The sequence below is a fragment of the Schistocerca nitens genome, chromosome 6, assembly GCF_023898315.1.
Source record: "Schistocerca nitens isolate TAMUIC-IGC-003100 chromosome 6, iqSchNite1.1, whole genome shotgun sequence".
Classification (NCBI taxonomy): domain Eukaryota; kingdom Metazoa; phylum Arthropoda; class Insecta; order Orthoptera; family Acrididae; genus Schistocerca; species Schistocerca nitens.
Window position 1 is genome coordinate 490,318,325 of NC_064619.1, and position 24,611 is coordinate 490,342,935.

The 24,611-nt window shown below is 41.9% G+C and overlaps 1 protein-coding gene across 1 annotated transcript in view; it reads right to left on the reverse strand.

Moving 5' to 3' along the window:
• Window positions 1-1,280: 1,280 nt before the first annotated feature.
• The window catches only part of LOC126263156 (uncharacterized), a 163,080-nt gene continuing 139,749 nt past the window's right edge, over window positions 1,281-24,611 (reverse strand). The window contains exon 7 of the mRNA XM_049960192.1: window positions 1,281-1,354. Coding sequence (XP_049816149.1) covers window positions 1,352-1,354 — 3 coding nt within the window. The 3' untranslated portion in view covers window positions 1,281-1,351. The remainder of the gene's footprint in view (window positions 1,355-24,611) is intronic.

Below are 24,611 nucleotides of genomic sequence, written 5' to 3' on the forward strand. Positions count from 1 at the left end.
TCATTTTCGTTATGTTTTGGGCTGTTCGATACACTGAAATAAATGTTATTACTTGATGTATGGACATTCTTCAGAGATCATAAAAATTTTGGTTGTTCTTATACCAAAGAAGGCAGCAGTTGCAAAATATGAACAGTACCAAACCTTAAGACTAATATCACATGCATCAAAAATTCTCTGAGTGAAGATCAGTTTGGTTTCAGAAGGGGATTGGGAACAAGAGAATGGATTCTGGCACTCAAGACTCCTTATCGTAAAGCAATTACACAAAAATAAACCAACTTATATTGCCTGTGTAGGCCTGGAAAAGGCATTTAATAACGTTATCTGGCAAGAGACGTTCAGAGTGCAGCAGAAAAGTGGAATGAACTACAAAGACATCCTTGTGATACTCAGTTTCTATAAGAATGAGGTGGCAGTGATTAGGAACTGTCACCAGGAAAAAGAAGCAAATATTAGAGAAGGGGTAAGACAAGGGTGTGCTGTCTCTCCTCTTATATTCAACGCTTACATCCAGGAAGCTATAGACCAAGTTCGAGAAACTACTGAGGTGGGGATCAAAATTAGTGGGCAGAAGATAGACACACTACATTATGCAGATGATATTGCTGTAGTCATGGTGACAAAAGAAGATCCAGAGGAAGTCCTCAGAACAATGGAAAGGGTGCTATGCATCAGTATGGAATGAGAATAAACAAGAAAAAGACTAAAGTGACGGTATGCAATACAGAAGCAGAATATGATCCTCTGAGAATGAGAATTGGAACAGCGGTACTGGAGGTGATAGAGGAATTTACCTACATGAGAAGCAAAATCATAAGGGATGGTAGAAACTGGAAAGAAATTGTGAGCAGAATACAACAGGCCAAAATTGCATTTAATCTGAGGAGGAACTTATTCACCAGCAAGAGTATCAGACTGAAAATAAGGAAAGGTATCATGAAAGCTATCGTTTGGAGTGTAGCCCTATACGGATGTGAAACTTGGACAATGGGAAGAGGAGAGAGAAGGTTAGAGGCCATGGATATGAGGTACTATAGAAGGATGATGGAGATCAACTGAAGAGACAAAGTAACAAATGAAGAGGTGCTTAGAAAAGTACAGGAAACCAGATCTCTGTGGAGAAACATCCAAACAAGAAGAGACAAACTTGTAGGGCACATCCTAAGATACAACAACATCACTGAAGCAATAGCTAAAGGAGCTACTGAGGGAAGGAATCAGTGGGGGTGACCAAGGATATCATACATGCAACAGATCATGAATGATGTTGGATGTAATACATATGTGGAAATCAAGAGGACGGCAGACAGAAACGAAGAATGGCGCTCTGCTGAAACCTCAGGGTTGATCACTAAAAGAGAGAGAGAACAGTAACATTTTATTTAGGTACAAATATAAGGCATGCAATAAGAAATTGTTTCAAAATAAGAATCAAACCACTAAAAGTTGTGTTAAAGATATTTTGCTTTAATTTTGGGGAATATTTTTGAAATTATCAAAATTATGTTTACATATGTAATTTTTGTATTATAAATGAAGTAGAATTTGTAATGAAACTTTTATAAAATATTAATGACATATAACTTTTACATATGGATCTAAAGATAAATTTGATCTAACTTTGTAGTGGGTTGAGAGTTACTTGTTGTTGTCAAGAAGCAACTGCCTCTGTGTTGTTGGACCTGCACATGCTGCAGGCCAGTCTTCAAGAAGCTACTACAGCCTGACAAACACTAATACTGCCTGACAAACACTGAGGTGACAAAAGTCATGGGATATGTCTACATCTATACTCCACAAGCCACCTGACGGTGTGTGGCGGAGGATACCTTGAGTACCTCTATTGGTTCTCCCTTCTATTCAAGTCTCGTACTGTCATGGAAAGAAAGATTGTCAGTATGCCTCTGTATGGGCTCTAATCTCTTTATCCTCTGTATGGGCTCTTCGCGAGATGTACATAGGAGGGAGCAATGTACTGCTTGACTCTTCGGTGAAGGTATGTTATCGAAACTTCAAGAAAAGCCCGTACTGAGCTACTGAGCGTCTCTCCTGCAGAGTCTTCCACTGGAGTTTATCTATCATCTCCGTATCGCTTTTGCGATTACTAAATGATCCTGTAACAAAACGCGCTGCTCTCTGTTGGATCTTCTCTATCTCTTCTATCAACCCTATCTGGTACAGATCCCACACCGGTGAGCAGTATTCAAGCAGTGGGCGAACAAGTGTACTGTACCCTATTTCCTTTGTTTTCGGACTGTACTTCCTTAGGATTCTTCCAATGAATCTCAGTCTGGCATCTGCTTTACCGATGATAAATTTTATATGGTCATTCCATTTTAAATCACTTCTAATGCCTACTCTCAAATAATTTATGGAATTAACTGCTTCCAGTTGCTGACCTGCTATATCGTAGCTAAATGATAAAGGATCTTTCTTTCTATGTATTCGCAGCACATTACACTTGTCTACATTGAGATTCAATTGCCATTCCCTGCACCATGCGTCAATTCATTGCAGATCCTCCTGTATTTCAGTATAATTTTCCATTGTTACAACCTCTCGATATACTACAGTATCATCCGCAAAAAGCCTCAGTGAACTTCCAATGTTATCCACAAGATCATTTATATATATTATGAATAGCAACAGTCCTACGACACTTCCCTGTGACACACCTGAAATCACTCTTACTTCAGAAGACTTCTCTCCATTGAGAATGACATGCTGCGTTCTGGTATCTAGGATCTCTTCAATCCAATCACACAATTGGTCTGACAGTCCATCTGCTCTTACAATGTTCATTAAACGACTGTGGGGAACTGTATCAAATGCCTTGCAGAAGTCAAGAACCACGGCATCTACCTGGGAACCCGTGTCTATGGCCCTGAGTCTCGTGGACGAATAGCGCGAGCTGGGTTTCACACGATCGTCTTTTTTGAAACCGCTGCTGATTCCTACAGAGTAGATTTCTAGTTTCCAGGAAAGTCATGTCACATGTCCTAATATTGCACTGGACCTTCTTTTGCCTGGCGTAGTGCAGTAACTCGATGTGGCATGGACTCGACAAGTCTTAGGAAGCCCCTGCAGAAATATTGTACCACGTTGCCTCTCATCTGTCCATAATTGTGAAAGTGTTGCTGGTGCAGCATTTTGTGCATGAAATGACATTTCAATTGTGTCCCATAACTATGCACTGGGATTCATGTTGGGTTACCTGGATGACCAAATCATTCACTTGAATATTCTTCAAACCAATTGTAGACAATTGTGGCACAGTGACATGGCGCATTGGCATCCATAAAAATTCCATCATTGTTTGGGAATATGAAGTCCACAAATGGCTGCAAATATTCTCCAAGTAGATGAACATAACCATTTCCAGCCAATGATCAGTACAGTTAGACTAGAGGTATGCAGTCCTACAGCATCAACTGCACACCGACCAGCTCTGTGCAGTGAAATGGCATCAAGAAGGCACTGGCCCATGCGCCAATGGAAAGAACTGGCAGTGCCACACCTTTAGGAAGACAGAGTTCAGTGCCCCCTGTCAGTGCTGACTTAACCACCGCTGGTTGGCCCCAGTTTGGTCACAGACATCAAGAGCATTAGTACTGAGTAATAGGAAGACAATACTTAGCCTGCATTCTGCGAGTGGTCATAGAGAGTAATGCAGTTGCATGTAGGAGGCACAGGAATCCACTTTATAACAAGAAGTTAAGTTATGTTTCTTTCCTTTTTAAAAATAGTTCTTCTTTTTAAAGTGTATTGTACAGATCTTTTTGGATTCCTGCCACCGGCCATGACAACTTCTCGCCTCCTTTGTGTCGATGCTGACTCCCATAGCAGCAGACGCAAGAGGACACAGTCCATTCCAAGTAAACGCAGCCCACAGTGTAGTATTGTTGCAAAACAAATATTGCTCAGGGGACAGTCATCGTTGGAGACTCAAAAGTTTGTGGCCAATTGCAGCAGCCATCTACCAGCAGTCAGTCACTACTGTAACAGGTGCCGCCCAACCCTGAGTGGCGTCAGACCCATGCCCCCTGTGTGACTGCACCATTAGGCGTGAGACTCAACTGCATGTAGAGGGACAGTCTGCAGTACAGTGACGTAGATTACTATTGAGTGTTTACCTCACCTCAGAGACATCAACTCACGGCTAGGACATTTAGCTTTGTGGAACTTTATCTTCAGTCAGGTGCAACAGAACTGTTGTACAGAGACTTACAATTGTGCATGTCCACACACCGTCAGCTGCAAAAGGACTTTGTATTGCACCACAGGCACATCTTCATTGTATAAGTTGAGTATTCACACTGCAACCAGTTTACAGTGATGTTTGTTTATTCATTCAATGTTTGATTTATGCTTAAGTTCATGTGTACTTTCCTCAACAGAACTGTATTTTGTATGCATGTCTACCACTTGGTCACATATCATTCGGCACACTAAGCAGCATAACACACACCATTTTGGAGTCACCAGCAGCTTGCAGAGTGCCTAGATGGCAACTTGGGTCCATGGTTTTGTGGGGTCTGTGTCACACTCAGCTCTTATCCATTGAAATCAGGACTCATTCCAAGCGATATGGCCATGAGCCCAGTACAGGTACTGCAGGTGTATTGCTGTTAGCAAAGGCACTCGTATCAGTCATCTTCTTTCATAGCCCACTAATGCCACATTTCGCCACACTGTCCTAATCTATACATTCTTCGTATGTCCCATATTGATTTCTGCTGTTATGTCAGGCAGTGTTGCTTGTCATTTAGGACTGACAATTCTATGCAGATCCCACTGCTCTCACTAAGTGAAGGCCATTGGCCACTGTCAGTGGTGAGTGGTAAACCCTGAAATTTGATATTATCAGCACGCTCTTGAAATTAAATCTTGGAATACTGAACTTCCTAATGATTTCTGAAATGGAATGTCCCATGTGTCTAGCTCCAACTGCCGTTCCAACTTCAAAGTCTGTTAATTCTTGTTGTGTGGCCATTATCACATCCGACACTTTTTCACATCGATCATGCGAGTGCAAATGACAGCTCTGCCAATGCAATGCCTCTTTGTACCTTGTGGACATGATACTACTGCCATCTTGTATGTACATATTGCTATCCAGTGACTTTTGTCACTTCATTGTACAGCGTAATAACAGTAATGTGACAGATTTCAGAAGAGGACAGTGGGGAGCAGAGGGAGCAAGCCTGGCCTCACATAGCAAATGCAAGGTTAGGAGCTGTATGAGAGGGGGAAGGGGGGGTTGGGGGGGATGGGGACAAGCCATACCGAGCCCCTGCAGTGCCAGCACCATAAACTGTGCTTCATACCTCTGCAAAAGCAGAAATCATGCAATGAAGAAAAGAATCACTTAAATGCTTTTTTGTAAATAAAACTGAAATTTTCATACATATTGTAATGTTTAATAAAGATCCTAACTGCAGTAATTATGTGCACTTGTTGCAAGGAAAGGGAACAGTACTAAATACAGTGAAGTGCAACAAAATGACAGCAGACAGCAATGGCTACCCCACACGGTACCGTGAACAGCTATGTTGGTTGCAGCCAAAAATAAATGAGTATCCGGAAAAGCCATGTTGAGTTTTACCGACTTCTACCAATTCAGTACTAGGGAATGATCTGCCAACTAAAATTTGACACATTGTACTGCCAGTTATGAGAGCAGCCCTGGATATTGCATCTGTTAATTATAATGGTGCAGTGGGCAGTTGGCTTCTGCAGTGCCATTTACAGTGTGTTTCCTAGGATGGTTGGTTGTGGATTGTGGTTCTCTGCTGAAAAATATGTATGTTCTTTGAACTCAATATGTTAGAGTCAATGGAATTATTACATTGTTCTTTGTCCTCGTTATTCACTACTACTTCTTCTGTCTCTCTAAACGGAGGATCGCCATTTTGTACATCTAATAAATAATAGTAGTACTAGCAATAGTATAATAATAATAATAATGATAATAATAGTGTTAACATTGGGTTAAATGAGTTCTCTTATTGAACATGTGTCTTAACCATCACTAATTATCTGTATAGATTTATTTTATGTTTGGGCAGCTTAAATCCACTGAGAAGCAAAAATTTGGTGATGCGACAATTATGTGCACTCAACATGCTCTCACACGCATATCTGCACCCTCTCCTTCAGAACCTACAGCCATTATTTTATACTTGAGGTCCACTTATTCTTGCAGTACTCTGTGGTATATTTTGTCACATTGTACTGCATATTAACATGGTTCACCATCGCTGAACTTCTTGCTCTCCTTCAGTGATATCTGCACGATTTCAATTGTGATTTATCCCACTTACAAACAGTTAGCATTCTAAGGGCACCTGATGTATATTTCTGAAGATTACCCTCAGACATGTCACACAGAATTCATGTGGAATTTGAAAAGCGCTGAATGAGGCAGTATAAGCTGCAGCAGCATTGGCTGAGATAGATGTTCTCAACAAGTCATGGGAGAAAAAGATGGTATTTAATACAGATGTTAAATGTTTCAGATGTGGCCATTGGGATCATATGAAGAGAAATTGGAGAAAATAATGGTATTGGGCTTGTAAACATATTAGACATTACGGATGGTCTTTAATAACAGATATCTGCAGATGTGTGGACAATGGTCACCGGGTGGTCCTTGTACTCTACCATTAAAGGTGGAGGGGTGTGTGTGGATACTGTACACTGTTTCCACTAAGGGTTACCACAGGTCATCTGTTTGAAATCAGTGACAGATTTTTTTCTGACTGCTTAATTGAAAGGAAAATGAAAAAGAGTTGTGCTGGTCAGTATCGATAATTTTAGACTTGAAGATCACATGGTACTATGACAGCTACTTCAGAAGTAGTAGGTGAGGACAAATTGCACAAGTAATTCGCATCACATTATGAGGTGTGGCAAATAAAGAGACCCGACTCATGCTCTAGCTCTTTAATGAAAAAACTTACACAACTGAAATGTTTTTCACTTCAACATAAGCAGTGCTGCAAGTCTTTTTCTGTTATGTCACTGAGGAGACTCCTCACCTTTTCCTTAACTGCATCCATGGACTTGAACCTGCTTCCTTTGACCACAGACTTTAGTTTTGGGAAGAGAAAGAAGCTGCATGGTGCTAGGCCAGGTGAATACGGTGGATGTTCCATCACTGGAATGTTGTTTTTCACCAAAAACCTCTTCACAGACATCGTGTTACGGGCCGGCATGTTGTCCTGATGAAGAATCAATGAGCGATTCTTCCATAGATATGGTCTTTGTCACACACATTCACGGAGGGTTTTCCAAACAGTTACATAATAAGCTTGGTTGACAGTCTGACCTTCAGGCACCCAATCAATGTAGATAACCCCTCGGATATCAAAGGAAACGTCATCAGTGCCTTGAATTGTGATTTACTTACACACGCTTTCTTCTTCCTAGGGGACTGAGGGCTCTTCCAATGCATAGGTTGTCGCTTAGTCTCTGGATCATATCAGAGTATCCATGTTTCATTACACTTAATTACTTTTCTGAGGTAATTACGGTCATTTTCAATGTTTCAACAGTGTCAGCACAGCAGTCCATTTGAGGTTGCTTTTGCTCACTTGTGAGGATTCTTGGTACTACTTTAGCACAAAACTGTCATGCCCAGATCATCATGCAAAACTTGCCTAATGGTCCCCTTATTTATGCAGACAAGTCCTGAAATTGCTTGAATGCTTAGGCAGCAGTCATCTCAAGCAATTCTACTGAATACCCCCACATTCTCTTCAGTTTTAAAAGTGGATTTTGGATTGTCTTCAAAGTCTTCCTTACTGGCCTTGAACCTCTTAACTCACTCGAAAACTTTAGTATTACATAGATGCTGATTAGCATAAACTTGTTTCAAGAAATCATAAGTTTATGTGGCAGATTTTCCAAGTTTTGTGAGTAATTTGATTTTAACATATTGTTCCACTTTAATGTGTAGCATAATTCTGATGGAGCTTAGACAAACAACCTGTTTCTAAGAAGGCTCACTGCCTGACTGACCACCACAGCAGCGTGAAATTTTGTATGTTTGTCAGGGAGAGTTCCAAGGTTATCCCCTATTCTTCTCTGTCATCAACGAAGGTGGAAAAGCACACAACAACAAGTCCAGTTTCTTTATTGTCACACCACCTACACAACACTGGGACAGTCTGTCAGTTTGAACGCAGTGACAAAGAAAGTTACACCTCCATATGGTTGAGACAACGAAGACATGGAGAGACTTTTAGATGAGTACATAAGGTTATTGGACCCTCCTGGACCATTCCCTGCCATACCATTAATTCAACATTGTATTCAAATTGAGAATGAAGTGACTGCCTGTAAGAAACTGTGCAGAGTCCTGACAGCATTTTCAGCTTGTCATGGAAGAATTTATAAACCAGCAATTTTAAGATGGTGAAATGTGCCTAGGCTGAATGGAGCAGTTAACCTTGGTATCTGTCATTGAAATAAACTGTGGTTTAACTGATTTGATTTTGTTGCTCCTCCATTAAAGATGTTGTCTCTGGTCCATTTCCTTGAGTGTCATGCAATTTGTAATGTGCTGACTGTGAAATGATCTACATGAAACAAAGAATTTAACTTCAATGCATGTATTACAATATTTAAGCATCATGTAATACAGTCTTGACACCAAAAAATCTTTAACAACACCGACTGGCAGACTGATCTGTGGATGCCATCACTGGTGCCTGTATGAAGTTACAATAATGGAAATCAGATGCATGCATTTTTATTTCAGTAATTTTACAAATTACAATTAGGGTTTTACATTTTTAGAATAGCTCACTAGTGAATCCAGACATATTATTGTATGAACTTTCATGTGTGATAATAATGTAACAAAAATTCATTTGCTAACTAATGCAAATATGAGATTTGATTTATCCAAACAGTGCTTTACATAAAAATGTTAAGGGGAGGTTTACTATCTTTTGGTTCAAAAAATAGATTTTTTTAAATTGCATTTTTGGATCCATAAAAGTGTTTTGAATCCACCCCTGAAACAGTTTTTCCGAATACGGAATGGAAATGTTTGTTATTTGCGGTTGAACCAAAAAAATGCACCTGCCTGAAACCGGCCCTTTTCACGCACCAGTTTTTTTCTTTCAGAGGTCGAGTTATTGTACCTGTGCTTGGGAGGAAACACACAAAATTCAAATGAAAGTTTGAACGTGTGTATTTGGAAGTTAACCCCCAAGCATTTGCATTCTGGTGAGAAGACTGTGGAGATTGAGACTTTCCTGGCAGTGAGTAGCTTCAACGAAGGGTATTCAGCAATTCTGAAGACCATGAAAACAATGGACTTCACCCTGGGACTCTATTCGATGCAGTTCGCCAAGCATTTGGACGACAACCAGATTCAAGCAGCCGAAAACAGCTTGTCACCAGCCGTACGAGTGGCTCTGGAGCAGCGCAGGATGGCCAGATCAAGCAGAACGCCCTCTGTGAGGAAGAGGAAGGACTAGTTTATGGACCTGGAATAGCATATGAACGTAAGTTGCATAATATTGCATTTATATGTAGTCAAAACTTCAAAACGCCTTTTTCTTGAAATGACTTTTTTTATTGCGCGGTATGGTAACTTCAAATCTACTGAACCGATGGGCATGATTCTTTGTTTCCGACGAAGCTAATTAAATTGTCTAGGAGTTGTACCACTTTTATTCCCATCCATCACCTATAAATATTTTTACCTGGCCGACGAAATTGAAAAATCAATGAAAAAAACCCAGATTTTCTTCAAATGGCCGCCATTTTGTTTCCTATGGTCCAAATAACTTAAGTGAGGTACAACTCCTAAAGAATCTTATATACTTCGCTAACGTCAACTCAATTTTGATTTCAGACGAGCCGGCTGACTTGTAACATACCGCGTGTGGAGGTCTACATCGACATTTTGTTTCGTTCTGATGGCACTTCTGCCTTTGCTCTTCGACATTTCCGGTTGAAAAAATTCCAGTGTGTAGAGGAAATATCAATAAACATTTTGACCAAATTTGACATTGATATCTATAACACGTACCAAGAAAAAAATTCTCAAAGAACATGCTTTTTTCGGTCAAAGATGGTAAACCTCCCCTTAATTACATCAATATTATGTACAAGTAATTGTGCCTAGCATGTCTTTGCTGTGATTTGATCATGCACTGACAAAAAAAGGATTGCAACACCAAGGAGGAGTTAAGCGACACAAACAGAAGTTGGTAGATGTGTTTCTACATGCGAAAGATGATGTTTATTCAGATTTCATACCAGTTGCACGAGTGCTGTTAGTAGTGCCACTATGAGGATGCAAATCAGGTTTTCTTTAACATGCTATAACGGCCATGGACGTTAGTTACCTTCGAAATCGGACGTGGTGAGTTGATGTTAATCAAGAATGTCTTTAACATGACAAAGGCATCATTATCAACACCTCATTGGGTTTGAACAAGGTCACGTAACAGGGCTGTGAGAAGCTGGGTGTTCCTTCTGTGATACTGCTAAAGACTTGGCAGAAGTGTAGCAACTGCACACGATTGCTGGCACAAGAATGTATGGTTGTGAGAAGACTGGGCTCCATGTGACTACATGGCACTACCGAGAGGGAAGACCTCTGTGTTCAGCATATGGCTCTGCCACATTGTGTTGCATCTGCAGCAGTGATTTGAGCAGAGGTTAATACCACAGTGGCATAACAAACCATTACAAATTGGTACTTCAAGGACAGTTCTGAGCCGGATGCCCTGTTGCTTACATTCCACTGACCCGAAACCACCACCATTTCTAACTTCAGTGGTGTCAAGTGAGAACTGATTGAAGAGCATGGTGGAGGTCTGTTGTGTTTTCTGATGGAAGTTGGTTCTGCCTCAGTGCCGTTAGAAGGAGGCCACTTGAAGGCCTGCAACTAACCTGTCTGTGTGTTAGATATACTTGTCCTGCACCTGGAGTTATGGTCTGGGGTGTGACTTCGTATGACAGCAGGAGCACTCTTATGGTTATCCCAGGCACCCTGACTGCAAATTTGTATGTAAGTATGGTAATTCAACCCGTTGTGCTGCCATTTATGAACAGCACTCCAGGGGGTGTTTTCCACGTACCGCTGTTGTAGCCAACATGATCTACACACTGTTGACATGTTGCTTTGGCCTGCCCAATCACCAAATCTGTCCCCAGTCAAGTACATATGGGACATCTGCAGACAACAACTCCAGCATCATCCACAAACAATATAAACCTTTCTGTTTTTGCCGACCAAGTGCAACATGCGTAGAATTCCATTACACAAACTGACATCTGAAACACTTACAACACAATGTAAGCTTTGCATGCTTGTATTCAATATTCTGGCAGTTACAATGGTTATTGTGTACCAGCATTTCTCATTTGCAATCGCTTATCTCGTGCTTACATTACATGTGTCACTTAAATATGTAATCTAACTAATGTATTCCCGAAACTTCATTACTATACATTGATTATTTTTTGGTGCTGCAATTTTCTGCCAGCAATGCATATATTATTTGATACACAGCAGAACTGTCTAACAAAAGAATCACCTTCAGAGGAGGTTAGGTATCCAGGTAGTAAAAGAATTAGCATATTTCATCAAAATATAAGAGGTATTAGAAATAAAGTTAGTGCACTACTTATAGATGTTGACTCTGACATTATTGGTGTATTGCAGCACCACTTAAATAATTCAGAGAATTCCTTTACCAGGATAAATATTAGCCAGCTGTTTTTTCAACGAGTTCTTTGTACTGAGTACAGGAGTGGCCTTATATGTAAAAAACAGTATTCCATTTGAGTCTGTAGACGTATCACAGCACTGCACTGAACTGGTATTGAGTGCTGTGCAGGGGCAGCTGAATTTAGTGAAACTAAACTTCTAATTGTTGATATTTATGGGTCCCCTAACCCTGACTTTAGACCATTTCTGCTCAAGCTAGAGATGGTTCTTGGTTCACTTTATAGGATGTAACAAAAATTAGTTATACATAGTGACTTCAGTATTAATTTTGTAAGTGATTGTGCAAGAAAAAGGATGTTGGAAGATCTCCTAAATTCACATGATCTGATGCAGACTGCATTTTATCCGACCAGGTTGCACGGGAACAGCAGCACAGCCATAGACAATATTTTTATTCACTCTTCATTACTAGATCGGCATTCTGTTAGTAAAAGGGTGAATGGCCTTTCAGACCATGATGCACAAATTTTAACACTAAAAGGTTTTTGTACTCAAACAAATGTTATATATAATTACAAACTATGTAGAAAAGCCAATCCAACAGCAAGAGAGAGTTTTTTAAACTTAGTTAAGGAACAAGAGTGGCAGGATGTTTATAGATCCGATAACATAGAAGACAAAATTAATGTTTTTCTTAAAACATTTCTCATCCTCTTTGAAAGTTGCTTTCCATTAGAATGTTCTAAACAGGGTACTAGCAATAAAAGGCAGCCTGGGTGGCTGACTAATGGGATAAGGATATCATGTAGAACAAAGAGGGAATTATATCAAAATGTCAGAAGTAGTCACAACCAAGCTACAGTAACCCATTACAAACAGTATTGTAATGTACTTAAAATGCTATTAGGAAGGCAAAAATAGAACAGCTAATTCACAGGATAAAATTAAAACCTTTATCATCAGTCGTGAAGGAAGTATCTGGTCAGCAGCATAAGGTCAACAATATAAAGTCAGTTCGTAGTAAAAATGTTTATGTTGCTGACAAGTCAGATATATGTACAGTATTTAACAATTGTTGTCTGAGCATTGCTGGTGAGTTAAATAAAACCTTAGTTTTTGCAGAGAATCATATAACTCTTGGAAAATGCCTTTCCATCAAACACTGCAAGATACCTGTGGCTAAAGAGAAACAGAGGTCCTGAAGTAAAGATTAAATGTCCTTCGCAAATTGCTACGACGGATAAAAAGAAAAACGCAGTCGACAGCCTGCACATCGTTCACTAAAACAGCCAATAATTCAGATTGCAAACATAAATGAGAACATAAGTGGTTAAAAAAAAGGGCATTCCATCAGGAAATAGCAAACCGCCAGAGATTGAGGGCAATGAGCACATTGGGGTGGGGGAACACCACTTAACAAAAGGCGATGGCTAAAAAGACAGTGCCCAATATGCAACCTAGCTAAAATGAGGTCCTTGTGGCGAGAGGACCAAGAGGAGGTTGTCTAAGCCAATGGGAGACGCTTAATCCCTGGAGCTTGTTTCCATGAAGGGAGGATCAGTTGTGATGGCAAAGTGACACCATCTGCTGACAGACAGCAACACAGAGATCATCGGAGGGAGTGGAAGAACCGAGGTGCGAGGACTGCAGCCTTGGCAGCAGCGTCAGCAGCCTAGTTTCCTGTTGGAATGACATGACCAGGAATCTGCATAAACATCACAGTGGTTCCATCAAGAGTGAGCAAGTGACAGCTTTCCTGTAGCCACTGCACTAAGGGATGGACAGTATACAATCCACCGAGGTTCTGAAGGGCACTGAGAAAGTCGGAGTAGATGACGCAATTGAAAATCCTGTGTCGCCAGATGTACTGCACATCCTGATACAGGGTAAAGAGCTCAACTGTAAATACTGAGCAGCATTCAGGAAGCTGATACAGAAAAACTTTGGTGCTAATGATGAGGCACACCCGACACCATGGTCAGTCCAAGAACCATCAGTGCGCACAAAGGTGCTATTGCGAAAGTTCCATGCAAAGGTCGTGAAACTTACAGCGATAGAGCAAGGCTGGAGTGGTGTCTTTAGGAAATAAATGAAGACCAAGGTGAACTTAGGCCCCTGCACGAAGCCAAGGTGTGAAGGTTTCACACCCATCAGGAAAGTGGCAGGCAGAGTGAAGTTGAGCTGCTGGAGCAAGAGCTGAAAGCAAACTCCCAGAGGTAACAGAGAAAAGGGACGTTCCCCATACTGGCAATAAAAGGAATCATCAAAGAAGGAAATGCAGGGTGAGTGGCCACGCATGGCAGACAAACGGCATGCTTATCTGCTGAGGAGAAAGTCACAGCGGTACGACAGCAGTAGTTCAGCTGCTTCGGCATACAGACTTTCAACCGGGCTAGTGTAAAAGGCGCCAGTGGCCAAATGGATGCCATGATGGTGGATTATACAGGGTGATTCAAAAAGAATACCACAACTTTAAAAATGTGTATTTAATGAAAGAAACATAATATAACCTTCTGTTATACATCATTATAAAGAGTATTTAAAAAGGTTTTTTTTTCACTAAAAAACAAGTTCAGAGATGTTCAATATGGCCCCCTCCAGACACACGAGCAATATCAACCCGATACTCCAACTCGTTCCACACTCTCTGTAGCATATCAGGCGTAACAGTTTGGATAGCTGCTGTTATTTCTCGTTTCAAATCATCAATGGTGGCTGGGAGAGGTGGCCGAAACACCATATCCTTAACATACCCCCATAAGAAAAAATCGCAGGGGGTAAGATCAGGGCTTCTTGGAGGCCAGTGATGAAGTGCTCTGTCACGGTCAGCCTGGCGGCCGATCCATCGCCTCGGGTAGTTGACGTTCGGGTAGTTACGGACAGATAAGTGCCAATGTGGTGGCGCTCCATCCTGCTGAAATACGAATTGTTGTGCTTCTTGTTCGAGCTGAGGGAACAGCCAATTCTCTAACATCTCCAGATACTGTAGTCCAGTTACAGTAGCACCTTCGAAGAAAAAGGGACCAAAAACTTTATTGGCTGAAATGGCACAGAAAACGTTCACCTTAGGCGAGTCACGTTCATACTGAGTTGTTTCCCGCGGATTCTCAGTGCCCCGTATACAGACATTGTGACGGTTGACTTTCCCATTAGTGTGGAAAGTTGCTTCATCACTAAACACAATCTTTGAAACGAAAGATTCATCTGTTTCCATTTGAGCAAGGATAAAATCACAGAAATCGATTCTTTTAATCTTATCAGCTGCAGACAGTGCTTGAACCAATTTCAGACGATAAGGTTTCATAACTAACCTTTTTTGTAGGACTCTCCATACAGTTGATTGTGGAATTTGCAGCTCTCTGCTAGCTCTGCGAGTCGATTTTCCTGGGCTGCGAACAAATGCTTGCTGGATGCGTGCTACATTTTCATCACTCGTTCTTGGCCATCCAGAACTTTTCCCTTTGCACAAACACCCATTCTCTGTAAACTGTTTATACCAACGTTTAATACACCACCTATCAGGAGGTTTAACACCATACTTCGTTCGAAATGCACGCTGAACAACTGTCGTCGATTCACTTCTGCCGTACTCAATAACACAAAAAGCTTTCTGTTGAGCGGTCGCCATCTTACCATCAACTGACGCTGACGCCTAGTCAACAGTGTCTCAAGCGAACAAATGTACAACTAAATGAAACTTTATAGCTCCCTTAATTCGCCGACAGATAATGCTTAGCTCTGCCTTTTGTCGTTGCAGAGTTTTAAATTCCTAAAGTTGTGGTATTCTTTTTGAATCACCCTGTATTGAGACAGTGTAAAAGGGATGGATGTGTAGATGCATAAATGAAACATCCATAGCCTAGTTTCGAATGGACAAGGGACCTGTAAAAACGGAGGAAGGAGATCCAGTCTGCTCTGCAGGAAGTACTGCTGAGGACACGTAGGACATTGAAGGACCGCGTACAGCAGGTGGCCAGACAGTATGTCCAAGAAAGTTCCCTACTGAGCATGAGCTACAGGAATTTCATGACAGTGTCAACGAATGGAATAGCAATAGGTCCAAGATGTAAAGATGGTGGAAGAATTTGTTGCGCTGCCAGAAATTCATACAAACAGTTTGGTCAGTGGAAGAATGACAGCCATTATCGATGCTCCATGACTAAAGACAATCGAGACATCACTGAAGATGCCACTTAAGCTAGACAAGTCTGTGGAGAACTGCAATAGATGGCAAAATTGTCAATGAAGATAGAGCTGGAGATTCCTGGCAGGAGACGGGCTTAATAGGATTAATGGTGATAGGAAAGAGGATGATGCTCAGGTCAGTACCCTGAGGCACACCATTTTCCTGTATAAAGGTGAAACAAGGTAGAACCCACACATACCTTAAAGACTCGGTCCTGAAGAAAATGGGGCATGCGACCATGGAAGCCTCACATGTAGAGAGTATGGAGGATACCAGTTGTCCAACAGGAGTCACAGGCTTTCTCCAAATCAGAAAAAAATGGCCGCAGTCTGGTATTTCTGCAGATTCTGCAGAAAACCATTCATGACATGGGTTGACAAAGGGATGAGATGGTGAATCACAGAACAGCACACTCGAAATTCACACTGAGCAGTGGTTGATAAACTGGGAGACTGGAACCACCATACCAGCTGGGCATGAATCATATGTTTTAACAAATGGTTCAAATGGCTCTGAGCACTATGGGACTTAACATCTGTGGTCATCAGTCCCCTAGAACTTAGAACTACTTAAACCTAACTAACCTAAGGACATCACACACATCCATGCCCGAGGCAGGATTCGAACCTGCGACCGTAGCAGTCGCGCGGCTCCGGACTGAGCGCCTAGAACCGCGAGACCACCCCGGCCGGCTATGTTTTAACACCTTGCAACCACAGCTGGTGAGAGAAATGGGGCGACAATTTGAAGGAAGCTGATTGTCCTTCCCAGGCTTAGTTATGGGTATGACAGTGGGTTCACACCAGCATCTGGAAAACGTGCCCTCTGCCCAGATGCGATTTGCGTATGGAGGAACAAAAGCTGCAACATCTGAACGTGAACATTGTCCGACCCTGGGGCGGTAGATCAGGATGAAGTGAGAACATCACTTACCTCACTGATAGTAAAGGCAACATTGTAGCACTCATGATTCTGAGAAGAGAAGGGTATCACCTGAGTCTCAATCACTCATTTCCCATGGAGGAAGGCAGGGTGATAGAGGATGGAGTTCAAAATGTCTGCAAAATAGCGGCCCAAGGAGTTGGAGATGCAGCAGTGTCCACTATGAAATTATATGTTACTGTCGGGCCGGAAACTGGGGAATGGACCTTGGCACCAGAGAGCAATCGGAGGTTGGCCCACACGACAGAAGATGGTGTTGAACTGTTAAAAGAACTAGTAAAGGAAATCCAGTTAGCTTTTCTGCTGTCCCGAAGAATGCAACAACACTGTGCATGCAACTGTCTGTACGAATGCAGTTGGGCATTGTATGATGATGGTTAAAAATGCGGAGAGCGCATCTCCGTGCACAAATTGTGTTGCGGCATGCCTCAGTCCACCACAGGACCGGGACATGCCGCGGCTAAGAGGAAGTGCGAGGAACGGAATGTTCTGCGGTGGATAACACTTGTAAGATATTTTACATGGTCATCACAAACAGGGAACTCTTATTCTTAAAAGGTCGCCAGGGAGGAGTAAAGCTGCCAGTTGGCCTTAGAAAGCCACCATTTGGGTGTGCATAGGTGGGGTGGGAGTCAGCGATTGGATAGAATGCGTAAAGGTCACTCGAGTACATGTCATAGGGAACAGACCACTTAAGATGATGGCCAAGCTGGGCGGTGCAGAAGGAAATGTTCAAATGGGTATAAGTGTTTGAGAGTCTGATAGAAATGTGGGTGCTTCCGTGTTAAGGCAGATGAGGTTAAGGTGATTGGGAAGGTCTGCCAAGAGGGCACAAAGCTGGGTAGTCATGGAGATCGGTTGACTATGATCATCATCTTGCATGACTCCCACACGAGATGGGATGCCGTCCTCAGGGGAAAGGTCAAAACGAAACGGGAAGAAACGCGAGAGCTCAAAGTGGTCGTGAGGATGCAATTTTGTTTACTGGAGGCAAAGAACAAGCAGCCGAAGTCCACTTTGTGGGATCAAAGGCTGCGAATGTGCCATTAGAGGAGAGTCATAATGAGGAAAGGGGAAGATGGAAAAAATGAGGTGGTATCACCATGGCGGCAGCCAAGTGCTAGCCTTCGAAGACTCACTGCTATACGGCACAGAGGTTGGAGGATCCTACTCCACTAGACGTACAAAGGTGTCGGTATTTTGCCTTTGTCCACGTCTGGAGCCCAGGGCAGAAAATCGGTTGGTGGTGCACACCGGCAACAAGGAGGTTGGCCGAGTGAGAGTATTAAGTGGCGACACTGCCAAAGAGGATCTCCAAGTCGCTAAAGGAGAAGACCGTTTGACTTTGACTTCTTGGAGCCTTTCTGGTTGGCACAGGAAGACCTAGATGTTTGTTGGCTGGAGGGTCATAGCAAGTCTTTATGGGAGTATTCTTTCTGCCCTTCAAGCCCGCCAGTTGTGTAGCAGGTGACTTCACCCTGTGAGGCAAAAGTTTGGTGGCTTGTGGCACAGCTGGAGGAGGAGATGGGATGCTACCATGACACTGGGCAATTTCACAACCGCAGTGCTGAATTTGAGGTTTCAGGTCTGCATGGAAATGTCCTTCATGGAGCGAGATGTAGCAAGAACAGTACTGAAAGTGCCAGATGGTAGAACACAGGGTTTGCGACTAGCCAAAAAAATGGCTCTGAGCACTATGGGACTTAACTACTGAGGTCATCAGTCCCCTGACTAGCCAGAAACTTGCAAGTAACCAGGTAAGGCAGTTTTTCCTTTACCTGGATCTCCTGGACAGCCTGCACATTGAGATATTTGGGACAATCTCAGGAGGGCGCGAGTGGTGTCACCACTGTAGTTGATACAGCGGAAAGGAGGAGGCAGGCACTTGTCCTTATGAGCATCCCTACCACAGGTTACACAGTTGACCGGGTGTCAACAGGACATTCGAGTGTGGTTGAAACAATGACACTGGTAGCAGCGCATCAGATTCAGAATGAATGGTCAGACTGTGATAACTTCATAGCCTGCTTTGATCTTTGACTGAAGTGCCACTCTATCAAAAGTGAGAAAAAGAGTGCATGTGGGCACTAACGATGCAACTACCTTTTTCATCACTTTATGGACTGCAAAGACACCCAGATCAGAGAGATACCTTCGGATTTGTGCCTCGGTCAGACCATCGAGTAGCCTAGTGTAAATAAAACCATGGGAATAACTCAGCATTCAATGGGCCTTCATATGAACACAGGATAGCCATGGAGGAGTGAAGTGGCAAGCAGTTGTTGTGCTTGGGAATTTGAAGTAGTCTCCAAAAGCAAAGTGCCATTTCATAAAAGAGGGCAGGGTTTCACATGGTCAGCAACTGCATTAACAGCTTTCTGAATGATAAAAGAATTTACCATAGCAAAGGACTGCCCCTCTTCAGTATATAAACCACAAGGAACCGTGGTGCAGCTCAGAGGGTTTTTGAATTGTTAGCCTCATTCCTTTTATATTTGGTAGACATTGACTGTGAAAATGATGATTGGCTCATTACGAGAAAATCCCCCACGACTGCCAGCGTCTCCTATGGTGCACTTCTCCTTCTGGGGACCCCCCTCAGAAGGGAGCACACCCGCCTTAGGTGAATGTTCACACCTCAGGTCACAATTTCCAAACACCTGACAGAGGGACCAATCGGCAATTTGGAAAGGTAGCAGCTCAGACAATCACCCCTCCCTGGGCCTGGCCTGTACCAGGGGTACGTGTGAACCCTACCTGTCAACGCGGGGCTGGGTATTTCGCATTACCTAATCACCTGTTATGTGTAAGTCATATGGACTGGCCTTCAGCACTGCACAGGGAGGAAGAAGAAAAAGAAAAACTAGACGCTGAAGTGGAAGAAGGATAAGGGAAGGGGTACAAAGAAAGAAAAAAAGGAATGAAAATAAAGTGGGGAGACTGTTTGATATCAGCTACTGAATGTGCAGAATACATTTCCAAGACATCCCAGATATGTTCCCCAAGGGAATGGAAAAATAAGTGCAAGACGATAGACATACAGCATGGAAGAGAAACGATGCTGCATAGGCTGGGGTCCCGTGGTAGCCAAGCACTAACCTGCCAAAGAGTGGCAAGCCCACTGGGGTGTCGGGTGAAAATGTGCTCCAAATATGGTTTGATGAGTTCTTTGCCTCAAAACCACACGGTTTCTACAGTTGTGGAATTGTAAAGTCACCCCAGCATTGTACGACTGTTGCAAATAATGAACGGGAATATATTACCGATAACTAAAGTCTCTGTTGTGTGTGTCTATTGTGTTTATTAAACTTATGGAAAAACTCTACAAACTTTCACACAAACCTAATAAAATGGAGATGCGAAAGCTTCTAATATTTGAAAGAAAGGTGATGAGAAGCATCTGGAGCTCGGTGAGAGATGGAGATACTTGGAGGACAAGAAAGGGCAATAAAAAATTGAGATCATGGAATAGTCCCATATTTTACAATATTAAAAGGACAAACGACACAAATGGGTAGGTCATGTAATCCATTTGCCAGAGACCTTGTAATCTCTATGCCAGAGACCTGAGTTCCAAAGCAAGCTTTCATTGCCCACACTACAATAAAAAGACCCCTGGATAGGCCAAGAAGCAGATGGGAAGATGACATGGAAATATACAGAAGCTTTGAAATGGAGTCAATTGTGAGGAAACAGAGAAGGGCAGGAAGCAGTGAAGAATGATTTTTGAGGCAGTACATAGCGACAAGGCTGGTGAATGCTGGTAGGAAAGTAAACAAACTATGCAGCTATATGTTTAGCTGAAACTTTGACAGGCATAAATATCATTGGATATTGTAAACTTCAGATTTGATATTAGGCTTTACAGTTGCTGGCTAAAAGGTGACTTCATGAGGACTAACATCAGTCAGCTAACAACTCCCAAAAGCTATTGATATTACATTAATATTACTTTTCTTTTTCTATGTCCCCAATTCCCCTCACCCCCTTCTACACCCAACACATCTATGGGTGCTAAGTACATTGTACCCCCAATGGAAACTATATGTTATTGTTGTTGTGGTCTTCAGTCCTGAGACTGGTTTGATGCAGCTCTCCATGCTACTCTATCCTGTGCAAGCTTCTTCATCTCCCAGTACCTACTGCAACCTACATCCTTCTGAATCTGATAGTGTATTCATCTCTTGGTCTCCCTCTATGATTTTTACCCTCCACGCTGCCCTCCAATACTAAATTGGTGATCCCCTGATGCCTCAGAACATGTCCTACCAACCGATCCCTTCTTCTAGTCAAGTTGTGCCACAAACTTCTCTTCTCCCCAATCCTATTCAGTACCTCCTCATTTGTTATGTGATCTACCCATCTAACCTTCAGCATTCTTCTGTAGCACCACATTTCAAAAGCTTCTATTCTCTTCTTGTCCAAACTATTTATCGTCCATGTTTCTCATCCATACATGGCTACACTCCATTCAAATACTTTCAGAAACGACTTCCTGACACTTAAATCTATGCTCGATGTTAACAAATTTCTCTTGTTCAGAAATGATTTCCTTTCCATTGCCAGTCTACATTTTATATCCTCTCTACTTCGACCATCATCACTTATTTTGCTCCCCAAATAGCAAAACTCCTTCACTACTTTCAGTGTTTCATTTCCTAATCTAATTCCCTCAGCATCACCCGACTTAATTAGACTACATTCCATTATCCTCATTTTGCTTTTGTTGATGTTCATCTTATATCCTCCCTTCAAGACACTATTAATTCCGTTCAACTGCTCTTCCAAGTCCTTTGTTGTCTATGACAGAATTACAATGTCATCGGCAAACCTCAGAGTTTTTATTTCTTCTCCATGGATTTTAATACCTACTCCGAATTTTTCTTTTGTTTCCTTCACTGCTTGCTCAATATACAGATTGAATAACATCGGGGAAAGGCTACAACCCTGTCTCACTCCCTTCCCAACCACTGCTTCCCTTTCATGTCCCTCGACTCTTATAACTGCCATCTGGTTTCTGTACAAATTGTAAATAGCCTTTCGCTCTCTGTATTTTATTCCTGCCACCTTCAGAATTTGAAAGAGAGTATTCCAGTCAACATTGTCAAAAGCTTTCTCTAAGTCTACAAATGCTAGAAACGTAGGTTTGCCTCTCCTTAATCTAGCTTCTAAGATCAGCCATAGTGTCAGTATTGCCTCACGTGTTCCAATATTTCTATGGAATCCAAACTGATCTTCCCCGAGGTTGGCTTCTACTAGTTTTTCCATTCGTCTGTAAAGAATTTGCGTTAGTATTTTGCAGCTGTGGCTTATTAAACTGATTATTCGGTAATTTTCACATCTGTCAACACCTGCTTTCTTTGGGATTGGAATTATTATATTCTTCTTGAAGTCTGAGGGTATTTTGCCTGTCTCATACATCTTGCTCACCAGATGGTAGAGTTTTGTCAGGACTGGCTCTCCCAATGCCGTCAGTAGTTCTAATGGATTGTTGTCTACTCCTGGGGCCTTATTTCGACTCAGGTCTTTCAGTGCTCTGTCAAACTCTTCACGCAGTACCCTATCTCCCATTTCATCTTCATCTACATCCTCTCCCATTTCCATAATATTGTCCTCAACTACATCGCCCTTGTATAGACCCTCTATATACTCCTTCCACCTTTCTGCTTTCCCTTCTTTGCTTAGAACTGGGTTTCCATCTGAGCTCTTGATATTCATACAAGTGGTTCTCTTTTCTCCAAAGGTCTCTTTAATTTTCCTGTAGGCTGTATCTATCTTACCCCTAGTGAGATAAACCTCTACATCCTTACATTTGTCTTCTAGCCATCCCTGCTTAGTCATTTTGCACTTCCTGTCGATCTCATTTTTGAGACGTTTGTATTCCTTTTTGCCTGCTTCATTTTTATATTTTCTCCTTTCATCAATTAAATTCAATATTTATTCTGTTACCCAAGGATTTCTACTAGCCCTCATCTTTTTACCTACGTGATCCTCGGCTGCCTTCACTACTTCATCCCTCAATGCTACCCATTCTTCTTCTACTGTATTTCTTTCCCCCATTCTTGTCAATTGTTCCCTTATGCTCCCCCTGAAACTCTGTATAACCTCTGGTTTAGTCAGTTTATCCAGGTGCCATCTCCTTAAATTCCTACCTTTTTGCAGTTTCTTCAGTTTTAGTCTACAGTTCATAACCAATAGATTGTGGTCAGAGTCCACATCTGCCCCTGGAAATGTCCTACAGTTTAAAACCTGGTTCCTAAATCTCTGCCTTACCATTATATAATCTACCTGAAACCTGTCAGTATCTCCAGGCTTCTTCCATGTATACAGCCTTCTTTTATGATTCTTGAACCAAGTGTTAGCTATGATTAAGTTGTGGTCCGCGCAAAATTCTACCAGGCGGCTTCCTCTTTCATTTCTTAGCCCCAGTTCATGTTCACCTACTATTTTTCCTTCTCTCCCTTTTCCTACTACCGAATTCCAGTCACCCATGACTATTAAATTTTCGTCTCCCTTCACTATTAAATTTTCGTCTCCCTTCACTATCTGAATAATTTCTTTGATTTCATCATACATTTCTTCAATTTCTTCGTCATCTGCAGAGCTAGTTGGCATATAAACTTGTGCTACTGTAGTAGGCATGGGCTTCGTGTCTATCTTGGCCTCAATAATGCATTCACTATGCTGTTCGTAGTAGCTTACCCGCACTCCTATTTTTTTATTCATTATTAAACCTACTCCTGCATTACCCCCATTTGATTTTGTATTTATAATCCTGTATTCGCCTGACCAAAAGTCTTGTTCCTCCTGCCACCGAACTTCACTAATTCCCACTATATCTAACTTTAACCTATCCATTTCCCGTTTTAAATTTTCTAACCTACCTGACATTCCACGCTCCGATCCGTAGAACGCCAGTTTTCTTTCTCCTGATGACTATATATTCAACACTAATATTGGCTGCTATCAGTTACCTTACATGCCACATTCTTCTCTCCTTCACTCCATTTGTAGCAGTGTTAGGGCTGTTTTACCACAAGAGTATTTACTGATAGATATACTATGTCACATTAATACTGTCTGGCTGAAAATTCTTCTGGCTTTCCAGACTTATGTTTGCGGGATACAACATTACCAGCCTCACAAATATGAGTGTTTGGGAGGAAGGGGGAATGTACCTGCCAGCTTAACTGTACTACAAACTGAATCACAGTAAAGTTTTGTCTCAACAGCTATCCATGCAATTGGTACATGTTCACTCTGAAACTGAAAGGAAGGAGGATTAAAATTTATTGTGAATTTATGACGAAGTTATTGTAGAAAAAGGACAGTATCAGCTGGGACATGGGAAGAAAATCAGCTGCATGCTTTGAGCAGAACTATATTGTCATTTACCTCCAGTAATTTATGGAAATCTTAGAAAACCTACATGTCAATGGCTGGACAGACAGTTGAACCCCACTCCTCCAAAATGTCTTACCCAGTGAAGTGCTTGTGGCTGATTGTTTTTGTAGAGGTGTGTACTGTACTCACAATCCAAGCGGTTAGTATAACAGTCCATTCTCTTTGACATCATCTCACAGTTGTGCCAAATGATGGTCACAGAAATATGTCCAGAGAAAACTGTAATAGAGAGCTGTCAATGCTAATCAGCACCAAGCTTGGAAACTAAGGGTTTATCAAACTTGCACTCATCTCCAACTGACTGGATTTCATTAAGCACTCCTAATTTAACATGACCTGTAGGACCTGTATGTGGAAGTCACAAGCATTACCTCATTC